Here is a 13,274-nt window from a genome sequence, read left to right on the forward strand (position 1 = left end):
CATTATTCTAAAGCTACTTCTTCTTTAGAAAGCAGTTTAAAAGATATATGAAACTGGGCTACTGTTTTCTTTTCCTTCATTTTCTTTCTTTAAGTAGCAAGGACTGTTTTAAAAACAGTGACTTGATCCTGCCAGGTGAGATTTCTCAGTTGAATGCACAAAATTAATGTAAAATTATCATAGAAACGTTTACTTATTATCAGCTGATATATCAAATTAAATAAATACATAAAGGCTCAATTACTCTGTGCCAGATTACTTCAGTGGTAGTAAGGAGGTCATTTCAAAGGTAGATGTAAATCAGTATTTTTCAGCGTATTAGTTCTTCCTTCCTTCTTGCAAAATGTTTAATTTCCAGTCTCTAAATACACAATTTATGTATTTACTCAAGTATAAGGGCTGAAGTTAACATTATAGCTGCTTACAGATGTAAAAATGCCTAATCAAATGAGATCTATAAGAAAGATATAGCGAAGGAAAATGGAAAGTATGTACTGAATTTAACACTTCAAGCTGTTTATAAAACTACAATTCCTAAAAGTAGGTCCTGACATTCTTCTATTCTATGTTGAGTCAAAGCCAAAAGAAATCAAGGTCCACAAACTGGAAAATGTAAAGTAGCAAATTAATGTAAGAGGTTTATAGGTACGCAAAAAGTTTCAAGTTACTGAAAAACGGGTAAGTTAATACATCCTCTTCATGTTAAATCCTCTTGATTATAACCACTTTGCCTTCTGAAGTGTACAAACACTTACGGATTTGCATGCAGTATATTAATCTCTGTTTTAGTCAGCATGAAAACACTATCAGCTGCTGTACATTCATAGGAACGACTTTCAAGCACATGTAATGAAGCATGAAATAGGAAGTCACAGGTTAAAATGACCTTTCAAAACAGGCACGGTACTGTATATTATAAAAAGAAAGCCTTTCAAATAGCATATAAAATAACCACAAAGGACTACTCACCATGTCATATGCTGTTACAATCTTTTTCAAGACCTCTGGAACAATCCCTTGGAGCTCCATAGTCGGATACTGATCATTGAGATTCACTACTACCAAGGGTGTATTATCAGGCCCAACCAAGCGCATAGACACTGCCAAAATGCACTGCATAAGATTTGCTACAGGAGAGAGGCCACATAATTCTTTGAATGAAACTACTGCATTCTGCAAAAAGGAAAGAAAGAGTTTCCTTTACAGTTAAATATGAATTTTAATGTCTCATTCTTTCAGGATAAAATACTTCACTGTTATAGTTGAGCTACAATGTGGAATTACCACAGCTTTTCCCTGAAGAACTGGCGGTTTCCCAAAGCAACCAGTATTACACATGTATTTTATCAAAAATGTTAAAAATTCAAAGAGAATTCAATACTTGCCACAGGGAAAAAAAAAAAAATCTAATTAGAATAAGTCTCTACCTCTACCAAATTCACCATGCAACTAAATGAATTCTAAAATGTACTGGTTATATATTTTGAAAAATTCTAAAAGACATTTCAAAGTAATTTTTAAAATGCCACCAAGAGAAACAAAACATTAGGTGCTGAATGTCCCACATAAGCCAAGTGAAGTGGAAGGAGGAGTTCAGCCCATTTGTAACTTTAAACATACCTGAACTATAGTCCAGACGTGCTGTGGATCTGCTGGCTCCCATTTGGTGTGATTCACAAACCCAGCACTCCACTACCGATGTCATTCCTACCACAGAATCACACTTAAGTGAACTTTTAAGGTACTTAATATAAATACCAATTTTGTACCTTTCCCTAAAATTTATTATGGTTGTATTTTATATCCAATATGGTAGAATATAAAACCATACATTTAAACTTGAAGACAATTTCCAGTGTTAGAAATACAATGTGACTCCAAGTAGCCACTGAAATTCCATGATGGGAATATTCTTAGCACTGTAATGAATTTAGGATTTTTGTACCAAGTGGGAGCTGGTGATCTATGGCAGGTCTGGAGTTTGTGTTCCTGTAGGAAACAAAAACAAAAAACATGGTATATTTAAGTTACAAATGTGCTTAGTGCTCCTTTCTCTCATGTCTTACCCAAGCAGCTTTTTAATCAAAACCACTTTCCATCTTGCTGGCATGGTAAGACTCATTTATGGACAAATTTCTTAGAGAGACATAATGCCAACCTTAATGCAAACATGAAACCAACATGAAATATTTTGCTGTCCCTTTATGGGACAAAATACCTGAAGTAGACTTCAAAATATGTATATATAGCATATTCATGCAAATATATGTGAATACTATATTACATCTACTACAGTCACTTACAGTGTACTTTAAGTAAATGTTTAGTAACTTCTAGTAAATGTCCAGGAAACAAAAACTACTTTTATTAACTGGACTACTTAATGACACAATAATTAGATAGCTGAAAAGACAGACATTGGGAAGTACATTCAAAAATATTTTGAGATAAACATCACAGGAAGCCACTGTGAACAACGAATTTACAGAGAGGTTAATGAGGACCAAGGGAACATACATATTAACTAACGGCAGGCAGGACAGAACTAAGGCTATAACTCTTGCCTTTGGGCTTCCAACACTGTATCTAGACTATCCCTCATACTGTCAAGCAGTTTAAACATTCAACATCACAACCAGTTTAATCACTCATGTTATACTTTTATCAGTGATTAATATGTAACAATGTTATGACATCAGCTTTTGTCACAGTAATGAAGTACCTAACAAGGAAGAAAAAAGGCTATTTGTATACAGATTTAGAGAAATCATTAAACTCACTGCTGCACACTTTCTTTTTTCCTCTTCTTCTACCTTACATTTTTTTAAGAAACAATGTCACTCTATATAATCTGGCTTGTGAGAACACTATTTCTATATCATAAAAACCATAACAATTTATAACACAAAATTTCAGTAATACAGAAATTAAACAAAACTCACATTCCCTGACACAAGTTGATATTTGGAGTAGTTTGTTTACATTTATTAGCTGTAAAACCTTAGTTAGACAGAGTTGAAATTGTGCATATCATCTGTCAGTAAAGCTATGCAAAACTAATATTCCTTCATATATTTAAAATATCTTCTTGATAGCATTTTGAGAGATGATAATGATGAATTTAGTTGATAGCACAACTTCCAAAATTACAGAATTAAATATATAAAATACCTTTTAATATCTCACATTCAAAGAAAACATATTGTAGAGCCTGTTTCCAATTATATCACTTCTGGAATATATTGTAGCATGCACAGTGAAGAGTTTGAAGTAGCTACAAAAAACTGTATGTTTTCACTGTTTCCTCAAATCTTAAATTCAGCTCTTCCTTCAAAGGTATCTTAAAATACAGTATCCTTTATGCAACGGAACTCTAACCCTCAATAGACTAACTACAGGTAAAGTACACTTTAAACGTAGCCAATAATGTGAAACATGTATGAGTCAAAACAAAACCCATGTATTTTAATAGTCTTTTAGTATAGCAATTTTATATAAAAAGTGCAATGGCAGAGCTTCATTATGTTGCAGTAATTTCTTCTTTTATATTAAAAAAAAATAGTTTTAAAATGGTAATATTATTAAAATCTCTTCAATGTAAGATTATTCACAAAGGAAATTTACCTACTGCGGAGTGCCTTTAAAATCCAGAGTCAAGTCTCAGACATTACCTTTATTCAGTTTCCCCTCAACATTACATAAGGGCAAGAGGATTTAATAGATCACTTCATTTGAAATAACTATACTTAATTTTATTGATCACTGCAGGTATTCCATCAGAAGTTTATAGAGAGTTAAAAGCTTTATTAAATAAAACACAACTTTACAACTCATTTTATGTCTAAAAGGGTTTATTTACCTGGAATCTTTCTTGGAATCTCCAAACAATGCATTTTTGAAGTGGAATCTGTTGGCTTCCACAAAAAACAAGCACCTCAGCCTGTACTTTCTCCTGAAACTCAATGTGTTTACCGTATGCGATCTCTAAGGTAAGTTAATTTCTTCTAGAGGATGCCTTCTAATACCTTAGGGTTAATTCCATGTATTTCTAACATATTGTTGCTAAGAAGAATCATGGAAAGCAAACGGTCTTTCTGAAAGTACTGCCTTCTATTTGGGAATGAGGAAAAAACAAAACCTCAGTGAAACTATGCTAAACACACTTTCACGTACACAAAGTTTTCCAATAAACAGTAAAGTCTCCTCTTCCTATCAGCTGTATTTTCCTCCTCTGTTTCTATCTAACTTAATTTTCTAAAACTAAAATATTGCCATACTTTCTCCTAGTGTATATTTATTTAACAGTCCTTCAAAGACACAGGATGAGTCAACAGCCTTGAGTTCTAACACTGAAGTCGTATCTCCAGTTCACATTCAACAAAGTACACATATGCATCCAAGGTTACCTCAGTGGACAGTCTCACCTCAAAGGCTGCTCTGACATAATCCATTTTTTAAGCTGTTCAACATTAGACTGGAATAACGTAGCTTACAAAACTCTTAAAAACACTCTTAAAAACATATATACCATATGTATCATAATACAAAAATACACAAAAAAAAACCCAGATAAATTCATTGTAAAAACTGTACCTGCATATTTTCTCTCAAATCCGTGGCATCCCGAATAGGTTGGAGAGCATTCTTGAACACTTCATCTACTGTTTTAATCCACAACGTTCTCATAGAAGCATATTCCCTTGATTTCTTGCCCTTCCTCACAGAGAGACCCCTCTTATGAGGTTTCCCACCACCCCTTCGATTAGTAATGGCCACATGCACAAACAAGGAAGCATGTGCTAACATTTCACCCGTTAAAGACTGCAGAGGAACGTGCCGATAACCAGTCTGTAGACACTCAAAGGGAATAGTGTATTGCCCAATAAATTCGTCCCCAATGTAATCATCGTCCAGTACTACAAAACGCACCATAGCTAATTCTGGTAAATTTATTTGAAATTCAAAGCTTTCATCAAAAATTGGATTATCCCCATTCTGATGCATAGTTTTCGTCCTTTGCTCTGCGCAGTCAGCAGGGATGCCATGTATTTCAACATAGACATAAGGATCCACAACGTCACCTTTGGCACCTGATCCTTTGGGTTTAGGAAAGTTTTGCCCACTAATGATTTTAATATGAAGCAGCTGAGGTGAAACTCCAGGCACAGTGTCTTTTGTATTGGCACTAAAGAAGGATACTTCTTCTCTCATGATAGCAGGACGAAGGACGTAGCCACAGTTTCCATTTTGTCGAAACCAACCAATGTTAAGATCCATCATTAAGCCAGGCGTTTGGAAGTTCATTGCTACTATCTGACAGCCGCATTTCCAAAAGTCCTGGGGATTCATATTACTGGAGTCAATCCTCATAGGACTAGGGAAAACTCTCGCAAGAAAACGTTTGTTATAATTTACAAAGTCTCCTGGGTTTTCATTGGCATATTTGCTAGCAAGCACTTCATTAAACGAGCATACTTCCCAGTACTTCTGGAGCTGAAATGAAACTTGAAACTCTTTGAACTGAACTGATTTACATATGCTTACCAACTCAGAGAGTTCTTTGCAGAGCTGAAATCGTTTCCCCGTCAACGAGTTTTGCTGATCTACCCCCTCTTTCCCCACTCTTTGTGACATTTCTGCTCCTTCATCTTCATCTGTAACATCTCCCTCTAGACCAGAACAATTAGAGGAAAGCTTCTTTGCTTTAATTAGTATTTTCCCTTTAAGTGATTCCGGTGATGGAAGATAAGACTCTTCAGTGTTTGGAGACTGGGTATGTAGTTTGTCCCCCAAAATTTTCTTCATGTGTTGTACCATCACTTTCTGCTGCTTAATAGAACAATGATTTTCTAAACACAAAATAAGAGGGTATTCTGAAGCAAAAAATGCATACTTGTTAATAATGTCAATCACACTACGGAAGACAATCTGTGATGTCATTGTATGCCCCGTGTAAATCACAGGCTCATTATCTGGGCCATCCCATACATCCAGTTCAACACTTCGACAACCCATTTTAAGAGCACGAATGTAACCTGTGATGTCAGAAGGGCCTCGAAACTGATCCTCTATCAAGTATGTGTTATGAGATGAATTTATAAAATAATGAGATAAAGGTTGTTTCATATCTTGACAAACTTTTTTATGTTCTGGATCAAATATGTGGCAATCTGGTGAAGTAAGGTAATTCGTAAACCCATCTATAGAAAGACAACCCTTTTCCTGGCCCTCTTTGGCTGGCTCGTATTTCTGAATAATTTCAAGGCTTATTTCTTCCGTGACATGTGCCATACCCTGTTCTGCTTCTAAAAACATCATGAGGTCCTTAGTATCTAGAAATTCTTTATTGCTTGAAAACTGAACCAACAGGAAATAGATTTCAGGTCTGGTACAAAGCTCATGAAAAACTTCAATAAACTCCTCTTTTGTTACTTCTGTACCAGTTTTTTTCCTTGGATCTATGTAACTCCTTGAATTTCAGTTCAATTTTATTAGTTTTTAGACCAGGATTTAAGTCTTTTATAAACTGTACAGCATTACACAGGGGTATATGTCCCAAATTATCTACATCTGATTCACTGAACATTTGTGAAAGCCATGAAGTCCGCATATTATCTTGAGTACTTTCTATCATATCTAGAGTATGTTTTCCATAAGAAATCAGGTATCTTAAGCCAGTAACCCAAATATTTGCAATGTCTGCTGAGTTAGCAACAAGATCTAGTGACTCATAATTTTCTCCATATATAATTGAAAATGCAGAGTCTTCTGATATCTGGTCATATATTCCATTGCTGCGAAAAATATCTGTATTTTTTCCTGTTCTTACTTCTTTGATTGATTTAATATCAATCTTTGCTTTTTCAGAATCCTTTTTTGAAGGTTCCCAGCGTAGAGACTGCATATCTGCATCTAAAAGAAAATATCGGTGATACACCCTAGAGTTGGATCGAATCTTTCTGAGCTCAGAGCCTTCAACCATCGCATTTATACAGTCACTTGCACTGCTGATCTTTTTCTCAGTTGGCATACTGCTAAACGACACAGTCTTTTTCCGTTCTCGCTTTTGTTTCGTACCATCCTGGTAAACAAGGAGGAGGAACAAGAAAACATGTATTAGTATGATTTTGCTAAATATTGAAATAGGTTTCAACTTAAAGCTGAAAGTTCATAAAGTAGTTCAAAAACGTCTGGCATCTGTGTGATGACCAGTATGATGGAAATTCTTACTGCAATCATCACAAATGAAAACAGTAATAATGGCTGAATATTTGTTCTTGCCTATATACGTAATCTTCCAGGGTCACTTTTTTTTTTTTTTTGCTTAATTTTGTATGAACACAAAATTAAATAAAGCTAGTTTTGAATGCCAATGAAATAATAATGCTGTATAAATGCACTTTATTTTATCAGGAATAACCTACTTACAGAGATAACAGGTTCTATAGCCAAGCAGTAGGAAGTACACCTTCCCATGAGTCCTCCTTATACAGTCCCAGACACTTGCTGAACTTTGTCAGTACAGAACATAATGACTTAATATCAGGCCAACAGGGTCCTCATGAACACCAGAGAAACATTAATATACAATTAATGACATAAAAGCAATAGGACACGGTCCTAATCGAAGCATACCAGACATTAACAGCACTTGCAATGCATAGCTTCCCTCTCTGCCGCACCCCCATCCGTGTTCCTCCCACAGACTGCCAAGAGCACCGACACGTGCATCCCACGCCTATACTAGGAAAACGTCCACATTAGTCTTCGAAAGCTACAGTGAAACACAAGCAACTGGACTGGAGCAGATATAATTCACTGCAAGTTCTGAGTTTCAGGAAATATGACAGTGAATCAGGAGGGATCTGTCAAGAGGATTAAACTCTAATTCTAAAGAGCCTGCATATTGCTGGAAAGAACTTGAATGAAACGTGCAAGAGCTGGTCAGGAGGGGAAGCAAAAGTGATTCACCTGGGTTATTTCATTGTTTTAAGAGCTTAGTTTTCTTGGTTTTCTAGAAAGAAATTGGGGAAGAGGGGAGGGGAGGGGAGATGTCATTTAGCTACCTCTATTTGCTGTTTGTATTAATTTAAAGAAGTGTAAATAAATCACTACTAGATTACTTAAGTATAATCAATTTCACAAGAACTGAATTTAAGAAACCTGTGTGCTTTCACTGTCTTAATTTTCTGAAATTGAAAAAATGTTGCTTTTTTTCTAAAAGCGTTATGTGTCTTGATAAGCTTTTAGTCCAAAATAATATTGCCATGAAATAATGTTTTTATGATAGATACCTTATTGAGAAGTGTTCTTCTTATATTCCAGCACTGCTCAAAAAATTACTTTTTCAGCTTTATAAAAAAAGAACATTGAGTTTCCCTCTAATAGTTTTCCATTTGAAGTATGTTCCAGTGTAAATCAGCATTGCTTATATGGCATACAAGAGAGGGAAAGAAAACTTTTAACAATTGCTACACTGAACAGATGTTCAAATACAAACCATCCATTACAGAATACACTTTCAGTTCAGGGCATATGTGCTGTATGTTTAATTTCATTAAATTAAAAGTGCAGAATTTTGTTGTTTAATTTATAAGCATCCAAAAAGGCTTTCACTGAAAGCAATTATTAATAAAGTAGGCAGACTTAATATTTGCTGTTCCGTGTTTGAGAAAATTAATCAACCATACCATTCTTGCACCTTTAATGACAGCAGAATTTGCTTTACACAGGTTCTCAAGAGATGAGTAAAAGTGAATAATCCTACAGAGGACTGTTTTCTTTCTAACTCCAGATCAAACACCTGCAATGGATACCACACAGAGTTGCCTCTTGGAATCTCATTACATGTAGTTTGGGCATAAGGATTGCTTTCAATCAAAATCAAATTTCCTTAATTTAAAAAAATATTACAAATGTGATTTTTGTTTACGAATATTTTTGTTCTATTTTAAGCCTAGCTTCTTGTCTGGCTACCTATCTGCATCTCCTAACCTGAAAAAGTGGCAAGGGATAGCCCCACAGAAATGAGCAATGACATTCTTGTCCAGTATTTTAGGGCTTGAAATGAAGCATGCTGAAACTCCTTAATGCTTCAGATTTCTCAGCCACATATCAGGAGGGGAATATAATTCTTGAACTCTTTGGTGAGCGACAGCTGACGGATAACCTCCTGACACTAGAATCATTAAGGCCTGGGAAGTATTACCTTGCCTGACCATGATCCGTATTTACCAAACAGAAGGAAGGTCTACACCTTTCTCTGTGATGAGGATTGTGTCTGATCCAAGACACCCAATGGCAAGGGAGAAAAAAAATCTGCTATTTCTTGATGCCATCTGATGTAAATAGTTCCGTCTCAGGGCAATCCCATTCCCAACTCTAGTTACCTAAATACTGCATTGGAGTTTACACACGCAGATCACAGAAATAATTCAATCTACCACCTGCTACATATTTTGCTTGTCTGCCAGATGAATTTGAAGCCAGCTTGACAGTATTCTGAACTTCTGCAGGGTAAAGCAATTGTACCACTTGGCTTATTCATATAAAGCCTGCTGGTAGTAGACATCACTGTCTGAATGTAATGACCATCAAGACAAATTTTAAAATACTCTTGTAAGTTTCTCACAGCTCTGAGCTCTAGAACACCCTTCATAAATTTTTGCTTCTCCAAAGATCCATGATCATGAGTTACCAGATTGCCCGTGCAAGCCCCCATCCTGACAGAGATATGGCAGTCACAATCAATATGCATGAACAGAAGAACTTAAAGGGTACTTTCCCAAAGACACCGGACAGAATTATCCACCTGCCTGAATTATCCACCCACCTGTCTGAAAGAAACAGAAAAGAAACTCTCACTCAGAAGCAGAGAATGTAACTGCATAGAGTGTGCAAAAACTGTATGAAACAGGTTTGTGAGCCTCAGAGACATAGTCTGGCATGGAGAAGGAGGCAGATACATGCTGCTATATTATGTGGAGGATTTCACCCTGAAAGTGGGGTGGTATTCATGAACTCATGGCCTTAAGTCTGTCTTGAACCAAAAAGACTGGCACATCAGGAAAACTGATGTATCTGAACAAGCACAGGAGTGACCTCTCAGCGTTCATGAGACTTACAGTGTTCTTGATGCTGTTAAAGACGTTTGAAGTGAGACTGGGTCTGCAGTGCAGGTGCATAATTCTGTCCACGGCAGAAGCTACAATTTTTATGCTGAAACAACTTTCAGAATCATTCTAGGATCTCTCACACAATGAAGACCATGACAATCTTCAGATTATAACAGGTATTGTCATAACTTAGGGCTTTCCCTGAAGACTGCCTGTTCTTCACAAGATTTACCATTGAAACCAGAATGCCCACCTCATCAATACATTTTCTAAAACCGTGTGTGCAACATCCAAGGTCATTTGCAAGAAGTTTTGAGAAACAGACCAGATCACAGATAAAACTGTTGCAAAACTTTGTTAATATCCAGTGACAAAACAGAGTTTAGTTTATCCAGGAGATTCCAGCAACAGAAAGCAAAGTAGCAGTTTAAAGAACAGAAATAATCCCAGCTGACATCTATGGCTTAAAAGATAAAGACAGTTGGAGAATACAGCTTAAAGGAGCAAACAGGGAAGACTATCTCGATGATAACTTTTTTTTTACTCCTCTTAAGGCACAGACAAAGAAATGGCTGTGTGACTACAACAGCACTATCTACAAAACAGAATTCTGGAGACAACAAAGAACCTTGAATTGAATACTGAGAGATACACATATCATTTCTGAACAGTAAAGCTTTTAATATATGCAACAATGATAAAATTAAAGAGCAGTTCCAATAACCATGGGTTCCAATAGGGACAGTGGCAGTGTTCAAACAGAGACTTGATAATGTAATAGACCAGGATGAGAGAGGAAACAATGAATAGTGCAAGGTCTTGAAACATCTACTAAAGGAAAGGATGCAGAGAGTGAACGTTACAACCTGTAAATGCCCAAATGAACCATGCCTTAGATGACACCATGGGGAAAGCAGTACTTCAAAAAAACATTAAATCCCTGAGTTATCAATAAGTTTAGGTACTGCTCGGTACAGTGGAACCTAGAACACCTTGGGAAGAAACTTACAGCCCCAGGCAGGGGCCTGCCACTCCCTGAGGTGGGAAGTAAGGAGCTGCAACCGGAGCACAGTCCATCAGCCAATACAGAACGGTCCTGCACTTGTGGCAGGAGCACCCTCCACCCCGCTTCCCCCCACCCCCAGAAAGAGTTAGGCCAACAGCTCTTTTGCAGCCTTATTTTCACATCTCTGGTGGCACACCATGTACCAGCACACATACCACCGCTGCCACCACCACCCCAGTGGCTTGAAAAGTGAGGTGGGACCCCTGGTCAACAGGCAGGGTCCCCACCCAACGGGGCTCCTCAGCCCAGGGGAGCCCCGGGTCCATGATGACCACGGTTCAGATCAGACCAGGCTATAAAATGGGGCCACCCACCAGAGACCCCCGCTTTGAGTGGTTCTCCTTGGAGCAGCGGGTCTGTGATCAGAAGTCTTCCCCTTGGGACTGGGACGCCACCCAAGGAACCTTCCCAGGATTGAGTGTCCTCATCTCCCACCACGGTGAGTGAAAACTCCTTCTGGATATCCTTGACTGAGCCCCTGCCCCCTTGGGTGAGCGACTGCACCTTCTGGGTACCCTTGAGCGAGAGGTTTCCCCTTCAGTCAGTGTGTGTGTACGCACGCTATTAAGTCATCATTCGTATGTGTTGTGGTTGTTCTGTGTCGCTGTGTAGTAATAACTTCCCCAGCTGGTATACCTAACCCATAGCTTGTTAAATGTTACCAGAGGGTTGTTTTGTTTACCCCCACCATCTCTTTAAGTTGTTTGGATCTGGTTACAAATTAAAGTTTGTTCAAGTTTATTATCTGTGTGAAGCTGCTTTGGTATACATTTGTAACACTTACAGAGATGGGGCCTGCGATCCTGCCTCTCTCCTAGACTAAAGCAGCTACCTGCAGCCTTGAGGTGGCAGTTATACTAACTGGGAGTTGAAGATTAAGCTCTGCATTTAGCCCACTGAGGTACTCCTTTTGGGACAGAGGACATACAAAGGGACGACTATGATAGCAAGAGGAAGCAGCAGAATGTCATATTTTTACAGCCCTTGTCTGGGAAGTGAAAGTCCCTGATGTCAATACTCCATAAACATTTCACTTAGTGACCCTGAATGCAAAACATGCAGTCCAGGGACGTGAACACTGAATTTTGCCCTCTCAGAGGAATACCCACCTCCCCGGGTGACAGATCCTGCCGCTTCTTATTTATGCTCTAAGTGTACAAAACTTCCATTTGTGTTTCTGTACCAGAGGTTCATCGGAAGCATGGAAGGCAGCTCCTAGTCTTGAGAGCATGTGGCTAGCACACAAAGAGCTGCGTGTTTGAAGATCCCCAGGTACAAGGACTAGAGCCCAGTCACTCAATAAATATGCGAGTGCTCTGCCAGCCAAGCAACTACCTAAAACACGGAGCACAAGACACCACCCCTCCACCCCAGCAACTCACTGCAGGCTTTTTGATTGTAAATGGTGGAGCTTTGACAACACGTGAAGAAACTCGCGCACCTTGTGGCAATGATGGCAGACAGTCCACAGGAGCCACAGTCCCAAGAATGGCTATTTAGTTAATCCCAAACAGGCTTAGAAATAAAATGGATGCTGAGCCATTCAGCCTAGCAAAGATGGCAATGCCTGTATGTATGTGTAGTAACACGACTGCAATCACGTACAGAGTCTCAAGAACTTTTAAATAAATCAATTTTTTTTTTTTTGTATGTAAGTTCTGAATCAGGTGACATGTTTGTGAATCGGAGGGTCACTGTTATGGCAATACTCTGAACAATTACTGGTGATTATGTAAGAATACAGGCCATGCCTAAATTTGGTTGATTCTATTTTTTTTTTTTAAATCACACTATTATTTAAAGTCATATAGTGAAAAAGCTGTTTCTGTTTTAGAAGAAATTTAATGTACATCTGTAGCCAACAGGTGCAATACAAGTCACTGCTTTATGACGAGAACAGTCTAATGATCTTCATGATGAACGTAGAGTGAATTACTCTTCTGACACCATACAACTCATTGATGACTTGCTTTTATAGCGCATGTGATACTTAAGAAGCCAATTTGAGTATGAAAACTGCCTGAATTACATCAAATGCAATTCAGCAGCAATTGCAAAATCACCTAGCTTAACAACATGATGTATAACCCAAG

General features: G+C 37.8%; 1 protein-coding gene across 1 annotated transcript in view; it reads right to left on the reverse strand.

Moving 5' to 3' along the window:
* PLCL2 (phospholipase C like 2) overlaps positions 1-13,274 on the reverse strand; it is a 108,934-nt gene that overhangs the window by 39,370 nt on the left and 56,290 nt on the right. The window contains 3 exon segments of the mRNA XM_032991653.2: positions 970-1,173; positions 4,594-6,447; positions 6,449-7,081. Coding sequence (XP_032847544.1) covers positions 970-1,173; positions 4,594-6,447; positions 6,449-7,030 — 2,640 coding nt within the window. The 5' untranslated portion in view covers positions 7,031-7,081.

Source organism: Tyto alba, unplaced genomic scaffold (assembly GCF_018691265.1).
Source record: "Tyto alba isolate M040663 unplaced genomic scaffold, T.alba_DEE_v4.0 Super-Scaffold_38, whole genome shotgun sequence".
NCBI lineage: Eukaryota > Metazoa > Chordata > Aves > Strigiformes > Tytonidae > Tyto > Tyto alba.